Below are 22,967 nucleotides of genomic sequence, written 5' to 3'. Positions count from 1 at the left end.
TGCCCTCTCGGACTTAATACGGGCCCTTGGTTTTATTCTCATTTTAAATTCACTTAGCAACTGGAATTACCATCATTTGTATTTTCAGGAAAAATCAGCTAGAAGATGTACCCAGATAGGCGATTTAAATGGTCTGGGAGAATGGAGCAGCTTATTTATGATAGCCCGAAATGATCAGGACTCTTAAATTTGGAAAGATGTAAACTGAGAAGGTACTTACGTAATTCAATGCCATAAAATCTTTAAGTGGGGCAGGGGGACAAGGTGAAGAGGGAATTGTGAGTTGTTTAAACCCTGGAACATTAGGTTAAGGGATGATCAGTGAAACTTGAAGGATGACCATTCAAGGAAAAAAAAGGGGAAAACTTCTCCCTGAGGGTTATCAGAGCCCATTATCCCAGGAGAGTGGCGCAGGCAGAAATGTCAATAGGTTTAAGGGGTTTATTCAATTCATGGGTGATAGAACGTCAGAGGGGAAAGTCTGGTCTGCTAGAAGGCAAAATCCCCAACCGTGAGGGTGGATACCGAGAAGAGTATTGCTCTCCATCATTTTGCTTCTCCAAAACTCGGTGCAGCTGTTGGTGATGGAAATACTCCAGGGCTGATTCACTGCTTTGACTCAGTGCCATTTGTCATTTGTATTTCTTGAATACCTACTGTACGTGAAGCACTGAGGTGACTGCTGATCTTAATCTCCAAGGTTTGGATGGTTGGCTTAACATTAGCCTTTACTATCTGCCACAGTTCCAGGTGAGAGGGTGACTCGGGTGCATGGCGTAGTGCATAGAGCACGGCCCTGGGAGTCACAAAGTCATTGGTTCTAATTCACCTCCATTTGTCTGCTGGGTGACCTTGTGCAAGTCACTTGACTTCTGTACCTCAGTTATCTCATCTGTTACACAGTCCATCAGCTTGTATCTACCCCAACACTTAGTAGAGTGCCTGACACATAGTAAGCGCTTAACAAATACCACAATGATTATATTTGCAAACTATAGGGCCAAAACTGAGGGATGGGTGGATATTCTTATGAATCAACTGACTCTTAACTAATTTAAGACTGGATTTGGTTGGCTTGCCATATTTTGGATATTTAATGGCCTACTTTTTTTTTTAACCATAAATTTGTTCACTTTGGTCCTCTAGCTTTTGGTTTCAATCTGGGGAATAATCTTTTATTGTGGGAATGTTTGTTGGATTTTTTTTCACTCTTGCTATGCTTCTATTCAGATGGCCAGATGTCACCCATGCCAACCATGGTTCTCCCAACCTGCGGCTCTACAGAGCCAAACTGAATTTCCTGTGCCAAATCAGCTGCCACGGGATTTAGCTTTGAGTGATCATAGTTCTCTTTGCTCACGGACAGCACTCCCATGTGTGAAGCCAGCTGAGGCTGACATGAGAAACTAATTCTAACTGCTGAAGTTCACTGAGCTCACGTACAACTGATTCTGCCTGGGTGACTGCAGAGGGAGAGAGCAAGTCAGAGCTCATCCAGCCGGAAATTAGTTTTGAAAGCCATTTTTTGTTCCACAAAACTTGATTTTCTGCAGGTGTGACGCAAGCCAACCCGAAGGCCCCTAAAACCCTTTATACAATCAGCTTTGGGGCTTGCCAATTCTGAGCCTTTTGAAGAAAACAGAGGCTGGCCAGGGGAGCCTGGACTGGTCATCCTGTTACCCGGTAGTCACCTATTTTACGGAATTGATAATCACATGCAGCCCTTCTGGGAAGAGACACTGACAGTAAGGAGTAACCGAAACTGTTCTTTAATAATGTTAATAATGTTGGTATTTGTTAAGCACTTACTATGTGCAGAGCACTGTTCTAAGCGCTGGGGTAGATACAGGGTAATCAGGTTGTCTCACATGAGGCTCACAGTCTTAATCCCCACTTTACAGTTGAGGTAACTGAGGCACAGAGAAGTTAAGTGACTTGCCCACAGTCACACAGCTGACAAGTGGCAGAGCTGGGATTCAAACCCATGACCTCTGACTCCCAAGCCCGGGCTCTTTCCACTGAGCCACGCTGCTTCTTTGTGTTCACTACCAGATAAAGAAACTTTTAGTTTCTTTCCTCTGCTCCTAGTTGGTGATTGCTTGGCACATAGTAAGTGCTTACCAAATACCATACCTTAATTATTATTATTATTATTATTATTTTGAGGCTAACAATATTTCCTTCCCAAAGAACTTATATATTGGAGGCAAGATGATGGTATAAATTGACATAAGCAAGTTTGTGAGCTAGGAAAAAAAAAACCTCTCAATCTTTCAATTATAATAACAAGCTGATGACTTTTACAATGAAAAAACACCAATTACCTGGGTCTTTCTGTAATAGGTTTCTGCCTAATTTTCAAGCACAGGTAAAGTGAGGGTTCCTTTCCCATGCTCCCAGCCTGCACGCAAGCTGGACTGAGAACCCAGCATTCTGCTTTTAACGATCTTTGTTGCCACTTGGGTAATTCTGTGTGTGGCTGGGAAAGTGTGTGAGAAGATGTTGGTAAGGAATTCATTACCGTAACTCTCTTTTTTTATGGTATTTGTTATGCGCTTACTAAATGCTAGGATCTGTGCTAAGTGCTGAGGTAGATACAAAATCAGGTTGGATACATACAGTCTCTGTCCCACATAGGACTCACAGCTTTAATCCCCATTTTACAGATGTGATAACTGAAGCAGAGAAAATAAGTGACTTGCCCAGAGTAGACAAGTGGCGGCGTGAGGATTAGAATCCAGGTCCACTGACTCTCAGGCCCATGCTCTTTCCAGTAGGCTATACTGCTTCTATTTCCTTAGGATGTATGATACTTGAGACATCTGTGATTCTTTTGATGGTTTGTTTAGAATAATCAATCATTTATTGAGCACTTACTGTGTGCAGAGCACTGTACTAAGCACTTGGAAGAGTACAATACCATCTCTTGCTCCTATTTCCCTCGTCCCTTTGAGACCTATTAGAACCACGCCTTTCTACAGATCTTCCACAGCCAAAAAACACAGGTGGGGTTACTGCTCTGGTATGGCAATGATGCTCCCAATCAATTAATGGTATTTATTGAGGGCTTCCTATGTACAGAGCACCAAACTAAGCAGATGGGAAAGTACAATACAACAGAGTTAGCAGACATGATTCCTGCCCACAAAGAACTCTCAGTCTTTGGTTCCTACCTCTAGGGAGAGTGGAGGTCATGGCCAGAGCACAGAGAAGTAGAGTGGCCTAGTGGGTAGAACACAGGCCCAGGAGTCAGAGGACCTGGGTACTAATCCCGGCTGCGCCACTTGTCTGCCATGTGACCTTGGACAAGTCACTTCACTTCTCCGAGCATCAGTTATCTCATGTGTAAAAGGGGGATTAAGATTGTGCACCCCATGTAGGACGTGGACTGCCATCCAACCTAATGATCTTGTATTCCAGAGTTCAGTACGGTGCTTGGTACATAGTAAGTGCTTAACGAGTACCATTTACCAAAAAAAACCAACCCCAATCCCACCATAAATTAAGACCCTGGGATAAGAGAAGTGCAAAATTATCTTTGAAAGTGCCCAGACCACTTTTGTAGCCCTTGATGAGGGTCATCCAATGAGAAATATTCCTCAGTGAAGTATTTTTCATTTTACCAAAAAACTCTTGGCCTTTTCCTTCTTCATTTCTAGGGGCAGAAAGCTCATCACAGAAACTTACACATACTTTATAATTGGTAAGTGAAATTCTTCATAATTCATTAGTTTCAAGAGAACTAAAAAATCTGACTTTTGATTTCGGGAGGAAATATGAAGTTTGCTTTTTAGTACTCATGAACCCATGTTTGGAGGTAGAAGTGGAAAAAAGTGACTAACTCAGTCACATGCATTCTAAAATAAGCTCCTGCTGCCGACTTAAGGCAAAAGGAGAGAATTCTACTCTTTAAACTCCACATAAGGCTGAAATGTGAAAGTAAAGCCTGCTCATTGTGAAATCCACACATAGACTCTCTCTTGCCTAAGACCTTCCACTCAGCTTTCTCTTTTAGCTGGGCCTCTCCTATTTTATTACGCTTTCTCCTCCTCTCTCCTCCCAAAATACGGGTGGAACCTGACCACAACCTTACTTCTAAGGACACTACCTACTTAATACAGTGTCACAGGCAGCCTGATCCCACTTCCAAGATTGAGAGAGAGAGAGTGGGCAGGGAGAGGGAGCTTTTCTCTTCATTCAACATCCAATTCTAGAACCATTCATTTTTTGATCCCTTAGATGCCATCAGAGTGATGGTGTTTATTAGGTGCTTCCTCTGGGCCCAAGCACTAGGCTGAGTGCTGGGGTAGACAGAAGATAATCCATCTCTGGTGCGCACGGGGTTCCCAATCTAACAGAGTAAAACCATCATCTGTTCCAGATGTGGTAACTAATCCTTTTTTTTTTATCATTTTTATTTACACCCCTATGATTCTAAATTTGGATCACAGCCCCTAAGTCATTTCTACCTTAAGTCCTCATGAACTTAATTCAAAATATCCCTTAAAGTCCACCTGGCCCCCAAAATGTGCCCCAGCCCCCACAATTTATTCCGTTAGTGAAAGGAATTGCTAAAAGAGCTAAAAGAGAAAGCTCAGTGGAAGGTCTTAGAGAGGTAGGAGAGAATCTTGAGCGTGGATTTCACAATGAGCAGGCTTTACTTTCACATTTTAGTACTCATTAAAATTAAATCACAAATTAAAGATGGCTCCGGCAGCTCATCGTGTAGGACGCTTTATATGGCCAGTGCTTGTGAGGCTTTCTACTTCTCTGCACAGGAAATGGTGAATAAAAATATGGCCTATTTTAACACCAGGCTCACTTGGATCTTCTAGGAGTTGTGCCAGATATCCCACAACAATAAAACCAGCACAAAACTATTGTTAAATTACCTCGAATTAGTAATAACTGTATTAAAAAAAAAGATCTCAGATTAGCAGTTGACTTCTTAGAATGTTGATCTGATAGGGCTCTGGTTTTGTGCAGACAGCCTCTGGCTTGTGAACACTATTAGACAAAAAGCAGTGGGGCTAGCTTGCGGGAGGGGAACTTCGCTTTGAGCAGAGCTGCCCGGAGAAAGCAGAGCCAATCTGCCTTGCCAAATATGTCAATGCATATATCCTGTGGTATGCTCACCTCTCTAAATGAAAGAATTAGGAAAAAAAAACCCCAACAACAACAACAAAAAAAACACTAAATGAATACATCCTCTGCTCTAAAGCTACCGCTTTATAGCCGGGGCAGAAAAACAAGCACAGTCACGACCAATGAGCTCATCCCAATTTAGACGTGGAATGTCGATGGACTCTTAAGGAAACTGGGGCTTTCGAAAGCAACCTGACGAGACCCGGATAGATCAATGTGATCCAAAGAGTCACAAAGAGGCGTCAGGGTGGGCGGGTGCGTGGATGGGCTATCCGCAGCCTTTCAGATATCAGCTGCTCGTCTTCATCCCGACTTGAAATCTTCTAATCATCTAGAGGAGGAGGCCAGTCCACATCAACGGACTAGAGAGGAGGAAAGCCACATGTCAGTAAAAGCGGACATGGCTTTGGTTAGTGCTTCCCTTAGTGCACCGCACCCAGCCCCTGCTCAAAAGATGCTCTTGCTGCTGCTACTATTATCACTAGGACGCACCGTGGCTTAGTGGAAAGAGCCTGGGCTTGGGAGTCAGAGGTCATGAGTTCTAATCCCAGCTCTGCCACTTGTCAGCTGTGTGACCATGGGCAAGTCACTTAACTTCTCTGGGCCTAAGTGACCTCACCTGTAAAATGGGGGTGAAGACTGTGAGCTCCACATGGGACAAACTGTTTACCATGTATGTACCCCAGCGCTTAGAATGGTGTTGGGCAACAGTAAGTGCTTAACAAATACCAACATTATTACTATTACGATGACTACAAGTACTGCCAATTTTTTTTAACGGTATTTGTTGAGCACTGCATTTTACTAAATGCCGGTGTATGACTACTACTAGTCTTGCCTTGTGCTGTCGCGTCGTCTCCGACCCATAACACCACCACGGACACCTCTCTCCCAAAACGCCCCACCTCCATCTGCAATTGTTCTATTATGACTACTACCAATACTGGTTTGTCGGGGGGTTTTTTAATGGTATTTGTTAAGCACTGCACTATACTAAGTGCTGGGGTAGACAGAGAAGCAGTATAGCTTAGTAGACAGAGCACAGTTCTGCCACTTGTCTGCTCTGACACCTTGAGCAACTCAGTTGACTTCTCTGTGGCTTGGTTCCCTCATCTGTAAAATGAGGATTAAGACTCTGAGCCCTACGTGGGGCAGGGACTGTGTCCAACCTGATTATCTTGTAACTAACCCAGCACTTGGAAGAGAGCCTGGCAAATAGCATTTAACAAATACCACAGTTATTATTAATTACTACTACTATTAATGATTATTATTATTTAAACTAATCAAGTTGAAAGCTAATGTCCCACGTGGGGCTCAGTCTTAATCCCCATTTCACAGATGAGGAAACTGAGGCACAGAGAGGCTAAATGACTTGCCGAAAGTCACACAATAGACAGGTGGTGAAGCCGGGATTAGAACCCAGGTGCTATGACGCCCAGGCCCATAGGCCACACTGCTACTGAAACGACGAGAGAGCAAAGAAAGAAACCGGTAAGTTACCACAGAGGAAGAAACCTAGTTTGAAGTACAGTCTTGGAGACTGCCCATAAAGTCACTCTGCATATGCATTTTAGTCTGTCCCTGGAGGTGGGAGAGTTGCGGCTTTAACTGACTCCATGTTTATCAGGTATTGGCGGGAGGGGGGTTGGAGTTCTTAAAGCGTTCTTTATCACATTTGCTACTACGGTTTATCTGCTGCTTGTCCCCTTGGGAAACCCTCGCTTTCCCACGGCTCTCTCCTGGACATTTCAATCCATCTCCCAGCGCCAGGCTCTTCCTTTAAGGATCAAACTAGGTTGGGGGAACAGTGTTCAGAGAGGCCTGGGCTCAGCCACTGGCCCAACATATGAGTCTGTACAATCATCTCCCTGAGTCTGTTTCCTCATCTAAAAATAAGGCTCAACCTACTTCTCCTTTCCTCCCAGGGATGTCATAAGGATAAAATGGTGACCTGATGGGAAAGTGCTTTGGGGAGATACAAATCGCTCAAGATACTAGTACTCCGGCAGAATGTTCCTCTAAAGGTTTCTGAGCGAAGCACCACCCAGCTCTCTGCCGGGGCGGGGTTGGGGGGTATTTGGGCTCCACAGGATCCCTGAAAAGGGCTGGCAGGTGGGAACAGTAAACAATAATAATTGGGGTAAAGAGCAGCACAGATAAGCAGTGTGGTCTAGTGGATAGAGTGTGGACCTGGGAGTCAGAAGGACACTAATCCCAGCTCTGCCACTCGTCTGCTTTGTGACCTTGGGCAAGTCACTTCTTTTCTCTGTGCCCAATTACCTCTGTAAAATGGGGATTACGACGGTGAGCCCCTTGCGGGACTGGGCCTGTGTCCATCCTGATTAGCTTATACCTATCATTGCGCTTAGTAGAGTGCCTGGCACAAAGTAAGCACTTAACAAATACCATTTAAAAAAGAAAAGAAAAATAAAAAGGACAGCAGTAGCCACGCAAGCTGGTTAGCACAGTGCAGCCTGGGGCCTTCGTCACTTTAGCTGCAGGTAGTTTAGCTGGGACATCTGTTACGTTCCTCCCCTCCACTGGTTCGTGGTCCTCTGTACCCCAGCGGGCACGTACTGGAAGGGGTGAGACAGCACAGTTGGCACCAAGTAAACCACCAGCACCGTCATCGATTCCTCTGCGTAGGTTCTTGGGCCCTGACGTCACCGTTTCAGAAGGAAGATGATCAGCACTGTCATCGTTCCAAGCCAGTGCTGTAGCACGAGGGTTTCCCTCAGGGGCCTATATCATCCCCCCTCCTGTCCTTACCCTGGACTGCTGCCACAAAGTGGCAACCATCAGATCTCCACAGCACGGTGGTGTCGGGGACCGACTGACCCAGCCCTCTCCCTGAGAATCATTCTTCATTAATAATAATAATAGCAATCATTATCTTTAGCATTGAAGTATTTGTTAAGTGCCTACTATGTGCCAAGCACTGAATTAAATGTTGGAGTAGATACAAGCTAATCAGGCCAGACATAGTTCCTGTCACACATGGGGCTCACAGTCTAAGAAAGGGGTAGAGCAGGTACTGAATCCCTATTCTACATGGGAGGAAATGGTGGTATAGAGAAGTTAAGTGACTTGCCCATGGTCACCCAGTAGGCAGGTGGCTGAGACAGGATTAGAACACAGGTCCCCTAACTCCTAGGCCTGTGCACTTTCGTTGTTCACTTCCATCGCTTCCATCGCTACGGTTAGCATGGAAAGGAGGTGCTGGTTTCTTTGGCAGTTGAACCAGGGTAATGAACCAATTGGAAGCAGCCTCTCAGCCAGCCAAGGGGCTCTGACCTAGCTCCGATGGGGCCCTGGAGGCAGTGGGACTGAGCCCCTCCACTAGGCTGGAAGCTGAGGGCAGAGATGAGTGGGTGTGGCAGACCGCATCTGCAGTGAGGGGCCAGAGGTAGAGTAGAAACAGCAAGGCCCCTTCCCCGCCAACCACCCCAGCCCTACAGAGGGGACAGGCCAGTGTTCACAGCCAAGCGCCGACCCTTTGAGCCGGATGCTATGGTGACGGTGGCTAAATCCCATTCCATTTCAGTTCTCGCGTCCCTGTCTGGCTGGGATCTCAGCTCTGGAGCCTCCTTTTGGGGATGGGACTTGGAAATAGACTTAGTGACCTCTTGGAATTGTGGATGGGAGCTGGGAGAACCCAAAAATCTTCCAATTGGTCATCCCTGTAAGCAGGCCTTCCCCGCCTCCAGAGCGAGTGAGGGGTTGGTGATGGGCAAGAGCCTTAGGGGTGTTGAGGGCTGTAGCACCCGGGGGAAAAGAACCGACAAAGGGCAGGAGGGCCCAAGAAGCTGAGGAGCTCTTCCTCCTCTGGCCACCCGATTGTTTCATTCCACCTCTGCTCGGCCAGCCGACCGGAAACATTACCTCCACGTCCAGCTCCAAGATGTCGGCTGTCCCGTTCATCAGGAACCCGATGTTTGGCGTGGTTCTGCCGAAGTCTCCGTGGACAAACTCCTTGATGTAGCTGGAGGCCAGGAGGAAGGGTCAGCTGAGGAAAACGACTGTGGTCGGGCAGTGCCAACAGCCCAGCGGCATCACACAGGTGAAGGGGAAATGGTAAACCCCAAAGCAGAAATGCTCTGAAGCGGTTTTCTGGCCGGGGATCGGTGTTGCGTGTCTTACAGCTCCGGCCCTAGCAGCCGGGCCCTGTGAGCAGCCCCTGAGTCCCAGAGGCAGGTACCTGTGAAGGGGGAGGTGAGCACTCTGGGGACCGGGGCCTTCACTACCCGCCGTCTGCCACCGCCTCTCCCCGGGCTGGCACCCTGCCATGTTTCTTGGGACGACATTCACCACAGCCCTGCACGTTTGCAAGGCCCTTCAGACCAGCCTAGGCGCTTAGATTTGAACAGGTGCGGCAGTCCCGACCACACTGTGGCCAAGCACTGCACCTCAGGGGGAAGGACGCAGGCTTCAGTAAGAGTATTTTGAGGCTCAGAGGAGCCCTGGAGAGGAGATGCATGTGTGAGAGGAAATGCAAAGTGCTTCCTGGCGGGGGAAATAGAAATTCAAAGAGGAGATAGTAAGTTTGAGGTTTCTAAGACCGGCGGTTGGAGCCTTAGTCAATGAGAACCCTTTCTGGGCTGTCAGGCAATGCTCTGACCAGGCTTGGCTAGGCTCTGCCAGGCAGATGGGCAAGGGTTCGGGTGGAAAGGGAGAGTCCCTTCACTAGCCCTGGAAAGTTGGGAGGAGTCAGAGAGCCCACAACGCCTCTTTGCTGGCCATTTCCAGGAGCAGGGATATGTGAATCACGTGGGAAGGCCTAAGCAGATGAGAAATTTTGAAAGCTCTGGGTCTCAGGCATGAATCAGACCAGGACGGGCCCCAGGGATCTCAGGCATGAATCAGCCCAGATACCAGGGCCCCAATGTGGAGAAATGGTCGGTCAACTGGGCCGGAGTAGGGTCCTGGCGGTGGACCGTGAAATGGGCAAAAATTTGGAATGCAGAGGCAGAGGAAGCCTTTGGCTGGTTTGAGGATATCAAGACAAGTGGCTGGAAGGTAAATTCAGGATCTGGTTTGAAGATGGATCATTTAGTCAATTAACGAGCAGGTATTTGGGGAGTGTTCATGGAGCAGAGAGGGGAATAGCATGAACTGATGTTGCAGGATATTTAGGTGTGGCAGCATCATTTTACAGAAACAAAAGAGTGGAGCACAGCTGATTCGTCTAACGTTTTGAACCAGAATACAAATGGAGAACACTGCATTTGCCAAGGAATGGTCCTTTCCCCACCATTCCTAGCTTTACTGCTATAACTTCCCATATTTTCCCCAATGCTAATTCCCTGACTCTAACCCAAAAAGTCACTCCAAGAAAGGGTTTCCCATAATGTCCAGGGATTTGGGGGCAGTGGGTTGCCTCCTTGCTTATTCCAACTTTCAGAGCCCCCCACAAGCCCAGCATGAGCCCTCCGGCAGGACAGGTCTGCACACGTTTGGATTAAAAGAGCCCGCGTGGGCTACAAGGGTGATTGAGAAGGAGGAGGCAAGCAGACCCAGGGCTGTGGGCCGTCATCCATTCATTCATTCATTCCTATTTATTAAGTGCTTACTTAGTGCAGGGCACTGTACTAAGCACTTGGGACAGTACAATACTATAAAAACAGACCTATTCCGTGCCCACATTGAGCTTACAGTTCATGTCAGCACATCCTGCCTGAGACAAATCTATCACCCTAAAGCAGACTAACATTTCACTCTAAGTGAATGGCTGGCGAGGTGATTTTAAAGAATCCCGGATCCTCTAGGGGCTTCTGGGCCTGGTGAAGAAAAGGATGTTCACTTTCATTTGCAATTTCTTCATATTTCCTTTTTATAACACAGTGAGTTGACTACTAGTCGGGGTAAAAATCCACCTGCAAAGCAGCAGCGATCAGATTGACTCTCTACATCTTCACATCAATATATTGGTCAATTTTTTTAAATCGGGGAACAGATTGGAATCTGGGATGGATTTGAGACTTAAAAGATTCCATGGAAAGGGTTCCTTGCAAACCTCAGAAAATTGAGCTTACTTGAGAATTGGAAACTGAAATGGGAGGCAGTGTGGGTTGGGGGAAAAAGGACAGGGATTCTAGTCCCAATTCTGCCATTGGCCTGCAGGGTGACCTTGAGCAAGTCACCTAACCTCTCTGGCCCTCAGTTTCTCATCTGTAAAATGAGAATAAGGTGGTGACCACCCCCGCCCCCCATGGGGCAAGAACTGAGCCCAATCCAATAACCTTATATTCACCACACCCCTAGCACAGTCAGCACTAAATATAATTGTTTGTATTCTGGCTCACTATTCAAAGAGGTAGAGATGCTTTGAACAGAAATTTAAAGCAAAGTTCAGCCAATTATTTTTCCCCAACCGGAAACATTTCGGAGATAACCCTGGAGGAATTTTCTCTATGTAGGCAAAAGGATACGTTCCAGCCTGGGTCTTCAAGCGAAGGCGAAAGTGATGCTCGTCTATATATTGGGTTTCCATGGTGTGAATGAGCCGAGTTCTTACAGCCAAGGGCCTTCGGTGAAGAACTCGCAGTGGAGTCTTCTGGTCAATCTTCAAGTCCTAGTGAAAAAGACAATACCACACTGAGGGGCCACCCATAGCTTTTCTCCTTCAGGGTGAAGGGGAACCCGGGCTGAGCACCAGACACGTAGTCAGGAGGTCGGCCTAGGACTTATCTGCCCCTTCGGCCACCCACATGCCCCCTTTTTCACTTGGGCTTTCCTACCCGGGGGCGATGACTCCTCCCTCAGAGGGGGAAGGCTAATAAAGATTGATCCAGTTGTGCTCTGCCATGGTAGAAACTGAAGAACAGCTGGGCACAAATGGGAAACCCAGGACACAGCTCCCACCCAGTCCTGCCTGTGCTGCCAAAGTGGCAATCAATCAAAAGTACTTACTGAGCACTTACTCTGTACAGCGTACTTATTAAGCGCTTGGGAGACTAAGTAGAGAGGATCCCTGCCCTCAAGGAGCTACGATCAGGCCGGGGAGACAGACACTGAAGTAAATTTCAGGTAGGGAAGCAGTAGAATTTAAGGATACGTGCTTAAGGGCTATGGGGAGGTTGTGTGCGGGAAAGGGAGGGTGGCGAATACCCAAGTACCTAGTCAATCCTTCTCGTTCCTTAACAGAGCACCTCCAGCCGACGGAGGGTGAACCCTCCCAGGCCAAAGCTGTGCCGAAGACGAGAGGCTCCCACTTGGCTTGGGCCACCCCCTGACTCTTTGGGACAGAGAAAAACAAGTCAAGACAAACGTTGACTTTGATGGGAGGAGGATGTCTCTGACAGAGGAGCTGTCCCTCCAGGAGCATTTCTGGAGGGGCAGGGAAGGAGATATCAGTTATACTCCCCCCCACAGTTAAAAGCTTTCACTGGATCAAGCAGACCAGCGGGTGAGAGGTGTGAGGCAGCCTGTCGGAAATACTGCCCTTGGACGATGACAGCATCTGACGTCCTTACCTGCAACATTCCATCCAGACCCAGATCACACTCTTCCTCCTCTAACTGGCTCTGTTTCCCATGTCTACCCTAGCACCCACTGGAAACACTGCAGCCCCCAAAGACACCCGTTTTTCTCCCCAACTAGACTGTAAACTTCTTGAAAGCATAAATCCTGCTTTCTCATTATGTTCTAATTCTCCCCACTGCTCAGTACAGTGCTGTGTATGTAATAGTTGCTCTATAAATACTCCTGATTTAGTGATTGAATACTGATTGCTTTTGACTAGAGGAGTACCTTATCCTGCTGGACTTAAAGGGCCAGCTCTAATCATTTCTCTGGACTTCCTTCGTCCCTTCATTATTTCATAAGCATAAAAAACAAATTTAAACAAGCAGAACTGAACAAACTAAACAACCTTGGTATCATCTAGGAACTCGATATCTTTCTTCTGTATTACTCTGTCCGTCCACACTAAGGCACTGTAAGTCTTGGTCTTCTCCTCTTCGCCTTCCTTCATGTGTGCGATGGCCTCTCTGAGTGGAACCAATGAAAGAAATCTTACCCTCACATAGGGCTCGGGCTGCCTGCCCAACCCGTCTGCCCTCGGCGTCTCCAGACAGGAGCCCAGTGCTCACCTGGTGACAAGCTGCAGATCTCGCACCTTTATTTTATCTGACGCGCTGTTGATCGTCTGTGGCGTGGGTGGGAGAATACAAACAATTAGCGGGGAAAATCGGCTCAACTCCGGGGACCCGGGAATGTGATGGTTTTTCAGGGGCTGGAAGTGTTTTACCTGTTGCAGTTCCCTCATTTCCTGCGAGGTGAAATGTACTCTGTGAGGATTCAACAACTCGATGGCAAAGGGCCTTCCTGGCCGCCCACCGCACCCCGGCATGAAACAGAGAAACGTGTTGCTGCAGTTAATGTGTGGATGAGGGCAAAAGGTGAGAGGAGTGAAAAATAGGTTGCGCACTCTGCTCGAGAGTTGAGAGATACTTCAGGGGGGCCTGGGCCCAGCATGGGATTTTTGGGGGCTGACTAAAATGCAAATAACACCGCTAAGTGTTTCTTCCCTAGAGACCCAGTGAATGCCTGGGCTAATTACAAAATAAAAGAAGAAGAAAGTTAATTAGCTCATGTTCTGTCAGATGCAGCAATGCCCTGGAGCGACCTATCACATTCAACTCCCTTAATTAGACATCTGCTGAAATGGAAGAGCCACAGATGAGCCTTGCAAGCACAGTACCTGGAGTGAACACCAAGAAAGCACACCTCTTTACCAGTTTTGATCATTTTGCTGGGATCTCGGGCACCAATATGAAGAGGACTGAGTATGAAGAGGACTGAGTAGGCAGGATAGGGCTGGATAATGTCTTAGGCTAAGATATTTATTGGAGAAAATGGGCCACTGACTTTTGCAAGGCTGGAAAATGAAGGCCGTGCACTGATTCAGAGAAAGGGAAACCCGATGGCTCAAACAATGTTAACTGGCACAAAACTTTACATCCTGGTAGGAGTTCAATAATTGTTCACTGTCCTGACAGGAAACAACTTTGGTTAGGAAACCCAAGGGACAGAATTTAGGGCATGCTTCTTAGAGGTGAATCAGTTTCATAGTCACTGATTCATGTGTAAGGCCTCAAATGCTCTTTCAGCTATTGTAGTGTGGTTCTTCTGGGAGCAGAGTAGTCAGTCAGGTGTCTGAAGGGGGCTGGGGCTCCACACTTACCATTTCCTAATGTTCGCACGTCAACATCTTCTCTCCCAGAAGATGAAAAATTGAAACCTTAAGTAAACAGGTACAAATGAAAAAAGTGGAGTGAAGTTAGGGGACCCAAACAAAACCTTTTTCAAAGATGGCAAGTTGCAACACCCTGCAGATGTCTGAAGGGTGGGGCCTGGGTTTGGACAACCTCTGAGGCAAACCTCTGAGGCATTATCTTCCTCATGCCCAAAGAATCAAAACTGCAGCCCTCCTGGTTCCTCTTAAAGAGAAGGGCACGGACCTCTAGAAATAGGTTGCAGAGAGACATTCTATTCTGAACCTTCATTTCCACTTCCTCATAACTTTAAAAAAATACGTTTTTTTTTTAAGAGGTTCTCAGGTTGTTACTTCCGTCACCACGGGCCCAGGGTTGGGGGCTATTTCATTGTCAGGAGCCACGTCCAGACCTTAAGTCCCTCCTCCTCCGGGAGGCGCTCTTGGACCAGTCCCCACCCTCCCTTCCCCATGCTCCCATTTCCTCAGCTACTCCAATGCTCCTATACACGTCTCTGTTTAATCTATTAATGATTTGTTGGCATTTATTATTTATACTAATTCACTCTCTTGTATCATCTTACGTCTCCTTGCCACTTTCATTACAGTGCCACCTCATTCGAGGAGTGATGGCAGGACTCGAAGGCAGGACTCCCTTTCTTTTTTTATTTCTTTTGAATGTCCCTAGTGAGCTGAGCTCCGAGTAGATCCCAATAAATCCATATCCTGGGCCTTAGATTCTCACATCTTGAAGACCCTGTTCCCACGACAACTTCTTGATGGTTCAAAGGGAAAATGAAAATGTTTAAATCAATCAAACCTCAGAATTCAAAATTAATACCTGGACGGAAGGCCAGCTGCCTCTCGGCCATTCGGACAGATGGGCTTCTATCTTGTTCTTGAAGGCAGAGAGGCAGTAATATGGTTCATGAAACTGGGAAGTCAAGGGACCTGGGTTCTAGTCCCAGTTCTGCCGATGACCTATTGTTTGATCTTTGGCAAGGCACTTAACCTCCTTATTTTTCAATTTCCTCTTGCACTTTGTGTATTCATTTGTGTACATCCTCAGCACTTATTTATATAGGCATATTCAATATTACTATGTCTGGCTCTCCTGTCTCAGAGGGTAAGCTCCTTGTGGGCAAGGAATATGCTTTAACTTCTGCTGCCTCCAAGGAACATCATACAGTGCACTGCATTCAGAAAGTGTGCTCGATAAACACCATTTCTGCTAGAAGGAGAGCAGCGAGGTCAGTCAACCATACTCTTTGTGGTACTAACTCTATTACACTGTACTCTCACAAGCACTTACTACAGTGCCCTGCATACAGTAAGTGCTCACTAAATACAATTGATTGATGGATTGGTAGACTACTAAGCAAAGGGGCCAGTGAAGTGATCACTGGTAGTATGGTAGTTGGCTCTGATTCCAAGAAGTAATCTAGTCATGGGTCTCAGTGCCATTAGATGTATTCTCTGAGGGAAGGATACATGCCTTGCTCCCGCAAAACTCTCCCAAAGGCTTAGACCTGTGCTTTGCTCTCAAAAAGTGTCAATAACTACCACTGAATGCTTGATTGATGGATGAAGAAATTAGAACACTCACTCTCGGCTTTAAACATTGTCACCAGATGATCTGAAATCAATTCTTCCACCGAGGACTCCAGCTTCCTTTCTCCATCAATTATCCAGGGAGTCTGTGGTAAATTCCTCGAGTATTTATTATACCGCCCTGCCAACAAAACATGTGTTACTAACTGGTTAAAATGATGGAAGAAGGTGTGGGTGATAACTTAATGGTAAACACTGGAGATGCAAAAGTAATCACTGCTTTATGTACCTGACTGATTAAAGCTCTCGGCACTTTCCTTCCACATGGCTGCCAATTTAGCGTCAGCTCAGCCAAAGTGGCTTGAGAGGTTATTAATATGGATTTTCAGAATAGCACTGGATAGCTGCTTAGTGCTCTGAAGGAACAGCACCATAATGGCACTAAGGAATGGATCATCCCACAGCGATTCACGATAGGCTTTTGACTTTTTGAGACTCATCATCGCAGCCCTATGCATCTCCTCAGACTGGATGTATTGAATTCTGCCTCACAGATCCAGCACGGTGTGCTCATTTCAGGACTGTGGAGATACTTTCATTCCAAGACCCTGAATTTAGAGATTAGAACTTCATTTCCAAAAAGAAGAAAGAAAGAAAATTCCCAGTAAAGTCAACTCAGGAGGTAAGTCAGCACATGAGAGGTTTTGGTTTTTTTAAATGTGTACAGTTTTTGTTTACTTTTTAGTCATTCCAGCATTGACAAAATATAAAAAGTCTAATAACTAAGACAATGGGTCAATATTTTTTTAATCTAAAAGTTCCAGTTACTTATTATTTCTAGCTCGGTGCATTCTTTTTCAGAACGCTCTGTTTCTCAGAAGGCTTTAAATTTAACTAACAAGAACCTTAAAAACCATAACAATACAGCCACCACAGGAGGTGACAATTTAGATTCCTAGAAAGGACAGTTAAGTCACCAAATGAGCATGGTAACTAAATACTTTTACCGGCCACGAAGACTGCACTGTGAGCACACTGAATTTCAAGAGCAGTACAGACAGCCTTTGGAAGGCTGGGTGGACAAGGAAACCACCTGTGTAAAAGAAAAATTTTATGAGTTAGAATCCCCCACAACTCATATTGAATCCACAGCACCCAAATGAATGAGAACAGTTTGTTCTCGTCTAGAGCTGTTCCCTGCTTCTAACCTCAATCTCTTTGGAAGAAACGTTCTCTTCCTCTTTTATCCCAAATGGGGACCATTTAGGAGCTCAGAAGACCAAATAATAATAACAACAATGATAATAATAATAATTATAATTATGGTATTCATTAACTGCTTACTATATGTCAGGCAATGTTCTAAGTGCTGAGGTAGGCACAGGATTATCAGGTTGGACATAGTCCCTGTCCCACATAGGGCCCACAGACTTAATCCCCATTTTACAGATGAGGGAATTATGGCACAGAGGAGTGAAGTGATTTGCTCAAGGTCGCCCAGCAGACAAAGTGGCAGCGCTGATATTATAACCCAGGTCCTTCTCACTCCCAGGCCCTGTGCTTTATCCACTAAGCCAAGCTGCTTCTTCAATCTCTTGGGGCTGAGAGTGGCCCATGGTGTGACACCCAGCGCAGTCCAAAGAGTTAGAAAGCCAGTGGAAACTGGTACTGGGGATGGATGAGTTGGACTTTTTACCAAGTCCAGCTGGCCATAAGAGCTGGCCCACTGTCCTTCCACTTAAAGCAATTAAAGCAAAGGAACAAGGCCAGACTGAACACAATTTGGCATGCCAGATGGGGTGCCTGCTTCTTCTCCTCCACATTTCCACCCTCCTCCTTTTCTTCATCTTCCTCTCCCCCCACAACCCTGCAACTACAGAAGCCAGCACAGTAATAGCATGACAAACCTGGGTAGGGGACAGGGAGAGGAGCCGATGGAAAGGTGGCATTTTACCCTCTTCCCCTCCCCACAGAATCAACAACTCCCAGCCTCACAAGCCATTTCCTTCCTCTTTGTCCCCCATCTAGCAGCCCCCAGAACAGCCGTCACTTTACTGGCAAGAAAGACTTGGCGAGAGCGGTCCTCTGCCTTTCTCCTTCTCTATTTTCCTGCCTTTCAGATACCCAAATGAACAGCAATCTAGAAGCCGGAGAAAGTTAATGTGGTTTCTACCTCTCCCCGGGGAGAGGCTTTCAGACGTCCAGACTAGGGGAAATGCGGTTCACACAGATTGACAACTGGAATCAATCTCTAAGACATAATAAAAACCTTCAGTCGGGAAAATTTACCTCAGTCTGAAAGTATCCTGGCGCTATCTTAAACTTAAATTTATGCCTTCCCAATTTCTTTGTTTGTAATCTTTTTCTAGAGGGCGGCATAGGAGCCTTGAATGAGAGCTCTGATAACATTTTGATCCAGATTAAATTTCACACAATAGCAGGACTTTTTGTAGAGCTCTTGTGATTTTTTTTCTCCCCATCTGAATTCTTTGGAGGAGATGGCAATACTAAGAAACGAACAGATTTAATGTAGGTTTATAATTACTTGCGGAAATCCTTTTCTTTGATCTTCTCTAGGGCCTTCACGACTGCCATTCTAGTGAACACAGACTACACAGTAAAATAAAAATAAAATAAATGTTATTACTGAGTCACAGAAACAGAGGTGGAACAGAGGATGTGGCTAGGGAAATTAGATCATATTTGTCTAATAAAAAAATGAGAAATCCGTAACAGCCTCATTAGGGAGAAATCAAGTCATTTTGACATGATTCTGCCACCAGTTCTCTAAAGCCACATTAACCTGAGTTTTTGCTCACATTTACAAGATGAACCACCTTTACTAGGCCGGTTGAACTGGGCAGATCTCCTGTGCTGATTAAATGGCAGCTAAGGCCAATTCCTATTTTGTTTAAAAATAGCCAGTCAGGTGGGGAAATGATATTTCAAAGCCCTAAATGTTGAAGTCCCAGGCTCATTCCCCCAAACCTGGAGGGTCTCCCACCCTGTCAGACGATGGCGATGGGAGGGAGAAGTGAAGGAAAAGTGAGTGGGAAAGGGAATGGGAAGGGGAAGAGTAAGGAAAAGGGGAGAGGAAGTGGGATGTGGCCCAGGTTACACCTAGTGCTCGACCGAGCTTCAACTAGAAGTCTCAGCCCAGGCCACGGTCTGAACTACCATCTTGAGTTTCCTCTTTCTCTCAATCTAGCTCTCTGCAAATCCCTTGAAAGACCAGCAGTTCCTAAATCCTTAACGTATACCTGACTGTAAACTACATCATGGAACAGCAAAAATAGATGGTGTGAAAGTAGTGATGCAAAAATAGGCGAGTCGACAGCAAAACCAGCCAGCAAGGTAGCTGGGCCACCAGATGGCGTGAAGCAAACTTCCACTCCACAGTAGGTCCTCTCCTTCTCTCCACTGTCCAGCCCTTACATGCAGACTGGTTTTTATGGAAGAGTTGTTAGAAGGCGGAGCTAGAAATTGGTCGTCACAACAGAGGGATTTCTTAGATGAAATAAGTTGTCAGGAAGAATCCCAAAATCACAAGCCTCTAGAAAATGGGTGCTAGCACAGCCACTGGAATGAGGTTGATTCATCAACCCTGGGCTTTCCTAGATGATGTAATTTTTGGACAAGGCTCAAAAATGATATTTCTGGGAATGGATAATTGAAATGACACTGAGGCGGCAAGCCTTCATTTAATGACTTTTGGGGAATCACCCAAACAATGGTGGCTTGGTCTTGTATTTCTCCTCTATGTGCATTCACAGTCAAGACACAGTGAGTCAAGAGACAAAGCAAGTAAGAAAATGAGAATATTTTGAGAAAGAAAAATGACCCAGAGTAAAAGGTACAAGGTGGCTACCAAATGCCAAGAACATTTTCTTTCTTCTAGTAGTTAGGATGCATATTCAGATCACACAAGAATAAACTGAAAGTAGCCAGAAGGAGTCCTACCTGTTTATTTTTGGTTGGCTTGAAACAGTCTGGGCATACGGTAACCCTAAAACACAAAACAGCCAAGTCTTCATGTCCAGTTTTTGTTTCTATTAATACCACAAAATTATAGGATACAAAAAACAGGGTAGGCAAGCCTCACTGGTAAATGTGGGTTTTTTTTGGTCATTTGGGTCCCAGCAAAACCTTCCAGTCTTTCTCAGCAAAGCCCTTTGCCTATTCCTCAACTTTCAGAGCCTCTCTTCTCCGGGGAACCCTGGCAGGTCTCGGTGCTATATCTCTCCAAAAGCCCATCTTCAAACATGGCAAGTCCAATTAATCCTCACACTACTCGCCAAAGACTTGGATGATTTTCCCGGACCTCTCCTCCCAGAGATGTGGCTCTTGGTTCTCTCAAGTCTGTGGGTCTTACTCCAGCTGTAGATCCCACCCATTTGTTCTGGTCCTCCATTTTTACCTCAAGAACCAATGTTGCTGTTTCTTCTGAAATCGTGGGGACTCATTTCCATCTTTTGGTTCAATGTCTCTTTGCTACCTTGGTTCCCCTTCCTCCAGAGCTATGGGGGTCCCATCCCTGCTCAGCTCTGCTAGTGGTCTGTTTGCACCAATAGAGCAGATTGAGAGTCCTGGGCAGGGACCATGCAGGAAGGACACTCACAGCCACAAGAGGAGAGGGATCAGGGCAAATGATTGTTTGTATGATGGAGTTTTGTCTCTAATTTTTTCTATTCATCAAAGAACTGCATTTTGTTGACAGACAGGTGGGACTGCTGTATTAATATTCTTATTCTACGAAGAGGAGAAAGAAACTCAAACTGTCTTGACTGTCTGGGTTTGCACCTGACTTTGGGATAGGGAAAAGAAGGTAGGACTCCTCAATAATGTCAATCTTGGGAGATCAGAGCTGGGATGCTATGAACAGTTGCTTGGAGGTACCAGAAGGAGAGCAAGGAGAGCAGGTTTTTCTGAAAAACTTCCTTCCTCCACCTCACGTAGATACACGTTCTCCTGCACCTCCATGGGTTCTGGCTGTACACACTTCATTCATTCAATAGCATTTATTGAGCGCTTACTATGTGCATAGCACTGTACTAAGCACTTGGAATGTACAATTCAGCAACAGATTCTACGATTCTAGGGTGGGGGAGGGGAGGAGGCAGAGGAGAGTGTGGGCAAGAGCTGGGCGGGAGGGGTGGGAGGGAAGGTGAGGATTGGGAGGGGCAGATGAGAGGAGGGGGATGGAAGGACATCATGAAATCAGAGAGGTAGGTGGCAGCACTGAGAACAATTAACAATAACGTGATAGCGGTAATATAGTAATACATATAGTATTGTATAGTATAGAATATTATTAATAAGCGGGTGGTTAAGTGGCAGGGTCGGATGCTGACTTGTCTATGGGTCTATCAGATTAAAATCAAAAGGCTGGTGGCAAGGAGAGCCCTGGGGCTCATGGTCCAAATGTCTCTGAGGCAGAAGGAGCCCTGTGGATGTCCGATATGGGGAAGGGTGGAGCTGTTGTTGCTGTGTACCAGAATGCCATTCCAGTATGAATTATGATTTGGATTATTCTCACCCACACTCCTTCGGCAGAAGCAGATCATTTAGAGTTTAACGGGTTGAAACTGGAGATCTGTGGCAGCTCCCCATGGACATCTGTTTTCGTTTCTACTTAAGTGTCCCAGAACTTCTACCATAGATATACTGGTCTGGGGGGCCGGTGGCCAGACTCATTGGCCTTGGGAGACCCCCAGGCTCACCTGGAAGTTTGAGGGCTGAAAGACACAAGTGACGCCTGTGGAAGAGGAGCTTCCCCGGCCCAGATACTTGCGCCACTGGCCTCTGCTAAGTGCCTCCTCTTCAGCCAAGACGCCCCCGCTCACGGCTTTTTACAGCTAACACTACATTTATACATACGATAGTGGCAGATGAGGGCAATGTATCCAGGTCAGGGGCCACTGGCTGGAGAGCAAAATGTTGCAAAGGGTGGCTTTAGAACCATGTTCAGTACTGGTCTAATGCGGGGGATGCCAAACCTACTGACCCTGGGGGCCACACTTTCATGCTCTCCCCGAATGACTCAAAAACCAGTTTGTTCCCCTTGTCTTTGGGGTTTAAAGCTGGAGCTCTACAGCAAATAGGTAGCAACAAGCAAATGTTGTGTTTTCATTAAACTTTAAAACATGGACTGAGTTACACAATATTAAGATGACTATCGTCTTGTTTACATGGCAACTTACAGGAAGTGGCAATCCTCATCTGTTTCAGGGTGAGCAAAAATCACACACACTTCAAACGGGCTCTAAATCATAAAAGACAGTTTAAAAATTAGCAAAAGGAAACTACCATATATCAATGTGAGATTAAAAATAGAAATAGAATAGTCTCAAATACTGGTTCCAAAACAGAATTAAAGGGAAAACTGGAAACATTTCTACAACACCCAGCAGCTTGCTCAGATGCAATTCAAAAGAACTACTTCTTTTCAGCTTGCAAACTTCACAGTGACAGGGAGTCTTGAGAAACGAAAAGCAACTCTCTATCTCACATATTGTTCCAAGCTACACAAAATAGATGGGGTGGTGGATGAGGAGTTTTGTCATCAGAAGAGAAAAATAAGTGAAAGAAACTAATAATTTCTCTTTTTAATTTTACTCTTACCAAGACCAATAACCTAAACTTTAACATTAAAGTTGTTTGGATTATGTTTTATGGAAGGATTCTTTCTTGCAGTTTTTCGAAGTTTGCAGTCCACTGATTCCCAGTAACGTATATTCTCATTTAAGAAGGTAAAACCTCAACATTTCTTAGGTGAAATGTTTAGTTGAGTAAGGAATGAAAATTTCAGATGTATTGGGGACATCTGAAGCCATAAGGATGAGTATCCCTCTTCTAGGCTTTTATCACCAACATCTGCTACACATAAATCTGCTACTGCCGTACTGCTACAACAGAATAATGACACGGGAAATTGAGATTACAGAAAATGATCATTCTGCTTGAATCATCCAGCGCTCCTGTGTCATTTTGGAGATTGCGTTCCCATTCCATTTTTTTGGTGGGTGGATTTAGAGGTAAAGCACTGGAACACACT

At 45.8% G+C, this 22,967-nt stretch overlaps 1 protein-coding gene across 5 annotated transcripts in view; it reads right to left on the bottom strand.

Moving 5' to 3' along the window:
• Positions 1 to 4,909: 4,909 nt before the first annotated feature.
• The window catches only part of PUS10 (pseudouridine synthase 10), a 58,135-nt gene continuing 40,077 nt past the window's right edge, over positions 4,910 to 22,967 (bottom strand). For all 5 annotated transcript variants that reach the window (XM_029072229.2, XM_007672041.3, XM_029072224.2 and 2 more), the window contains 12 exons: positions 22,114 to 22,175; positions 19,874 to 19,919; positions 18,459 to 18,523; positions 16,921 to 17,006; positions 15,969 to 16,094; positions 14,333 to 14,389; positions 13,397 to 13,473; positions 13,239 to 13,294; positions 13,019 to 13,136; positions 11,577 to 11,719; positions 9,031 to 9,130; positions 4,910 to 5,507 (listed from right to left, as the gene is read on the bottom strand). In XM_029072229.2, coding sequence (XP_028928062.1) covers positions 5,469 to 5,507; positions 9,031 to 9,130; positions 11,577 to 11,719; positions 13,019 to 13,136; positions 13,239 to 13,294; positions 13,397 to 13,473; positions 14,333 to 14,389; positions 15,969 to 16,094; positions 16,921 to 17,006; positions 18,459 to 18,523; positions 19,874 to 19,919; positions 22,114 to 22,175 — 975 coding nt within the window. In that variant the 3' untranslated portion in view covers positions 4,910 to 5,468. The remainder of the gene's footprint in view (positions 5,508 to 9,030; positions 9,131 to 11,576; positions 11,720 to 13,018; positions 13,137 to 13,238; positions 13,295 to 13,396; positions 13,474 to 14,332; positions 14,390 to 15,968; positions 16,095 to 16,920; positions 17,007 to 18,458; positions 18,524 to 19,873; positions 19,920 to 22,113; positions 22,176 to 22,967) is intronic.

Source organism: Ornithorhynchus anatinus, chromosome 9 (assembly GCF_004115215.2).
Source record: "Ornithorhynchus anatinus isolate Pmale09 chromosome 9, mOrnAna1.pri.v4, whole genome shotgun sequence".
NCBI lineage: Eukaryota > Metazoa > Chordata > Mammalia > Monotremata > Ornithorhynchidae > Ornithorhynchus > Ornithorhynchus anatinus.
The sequence above is the reverse complement of the archived record's forward strand: the minus strand, read 5'-3'. Positions and strand labels throughout refer to the sequence as shown.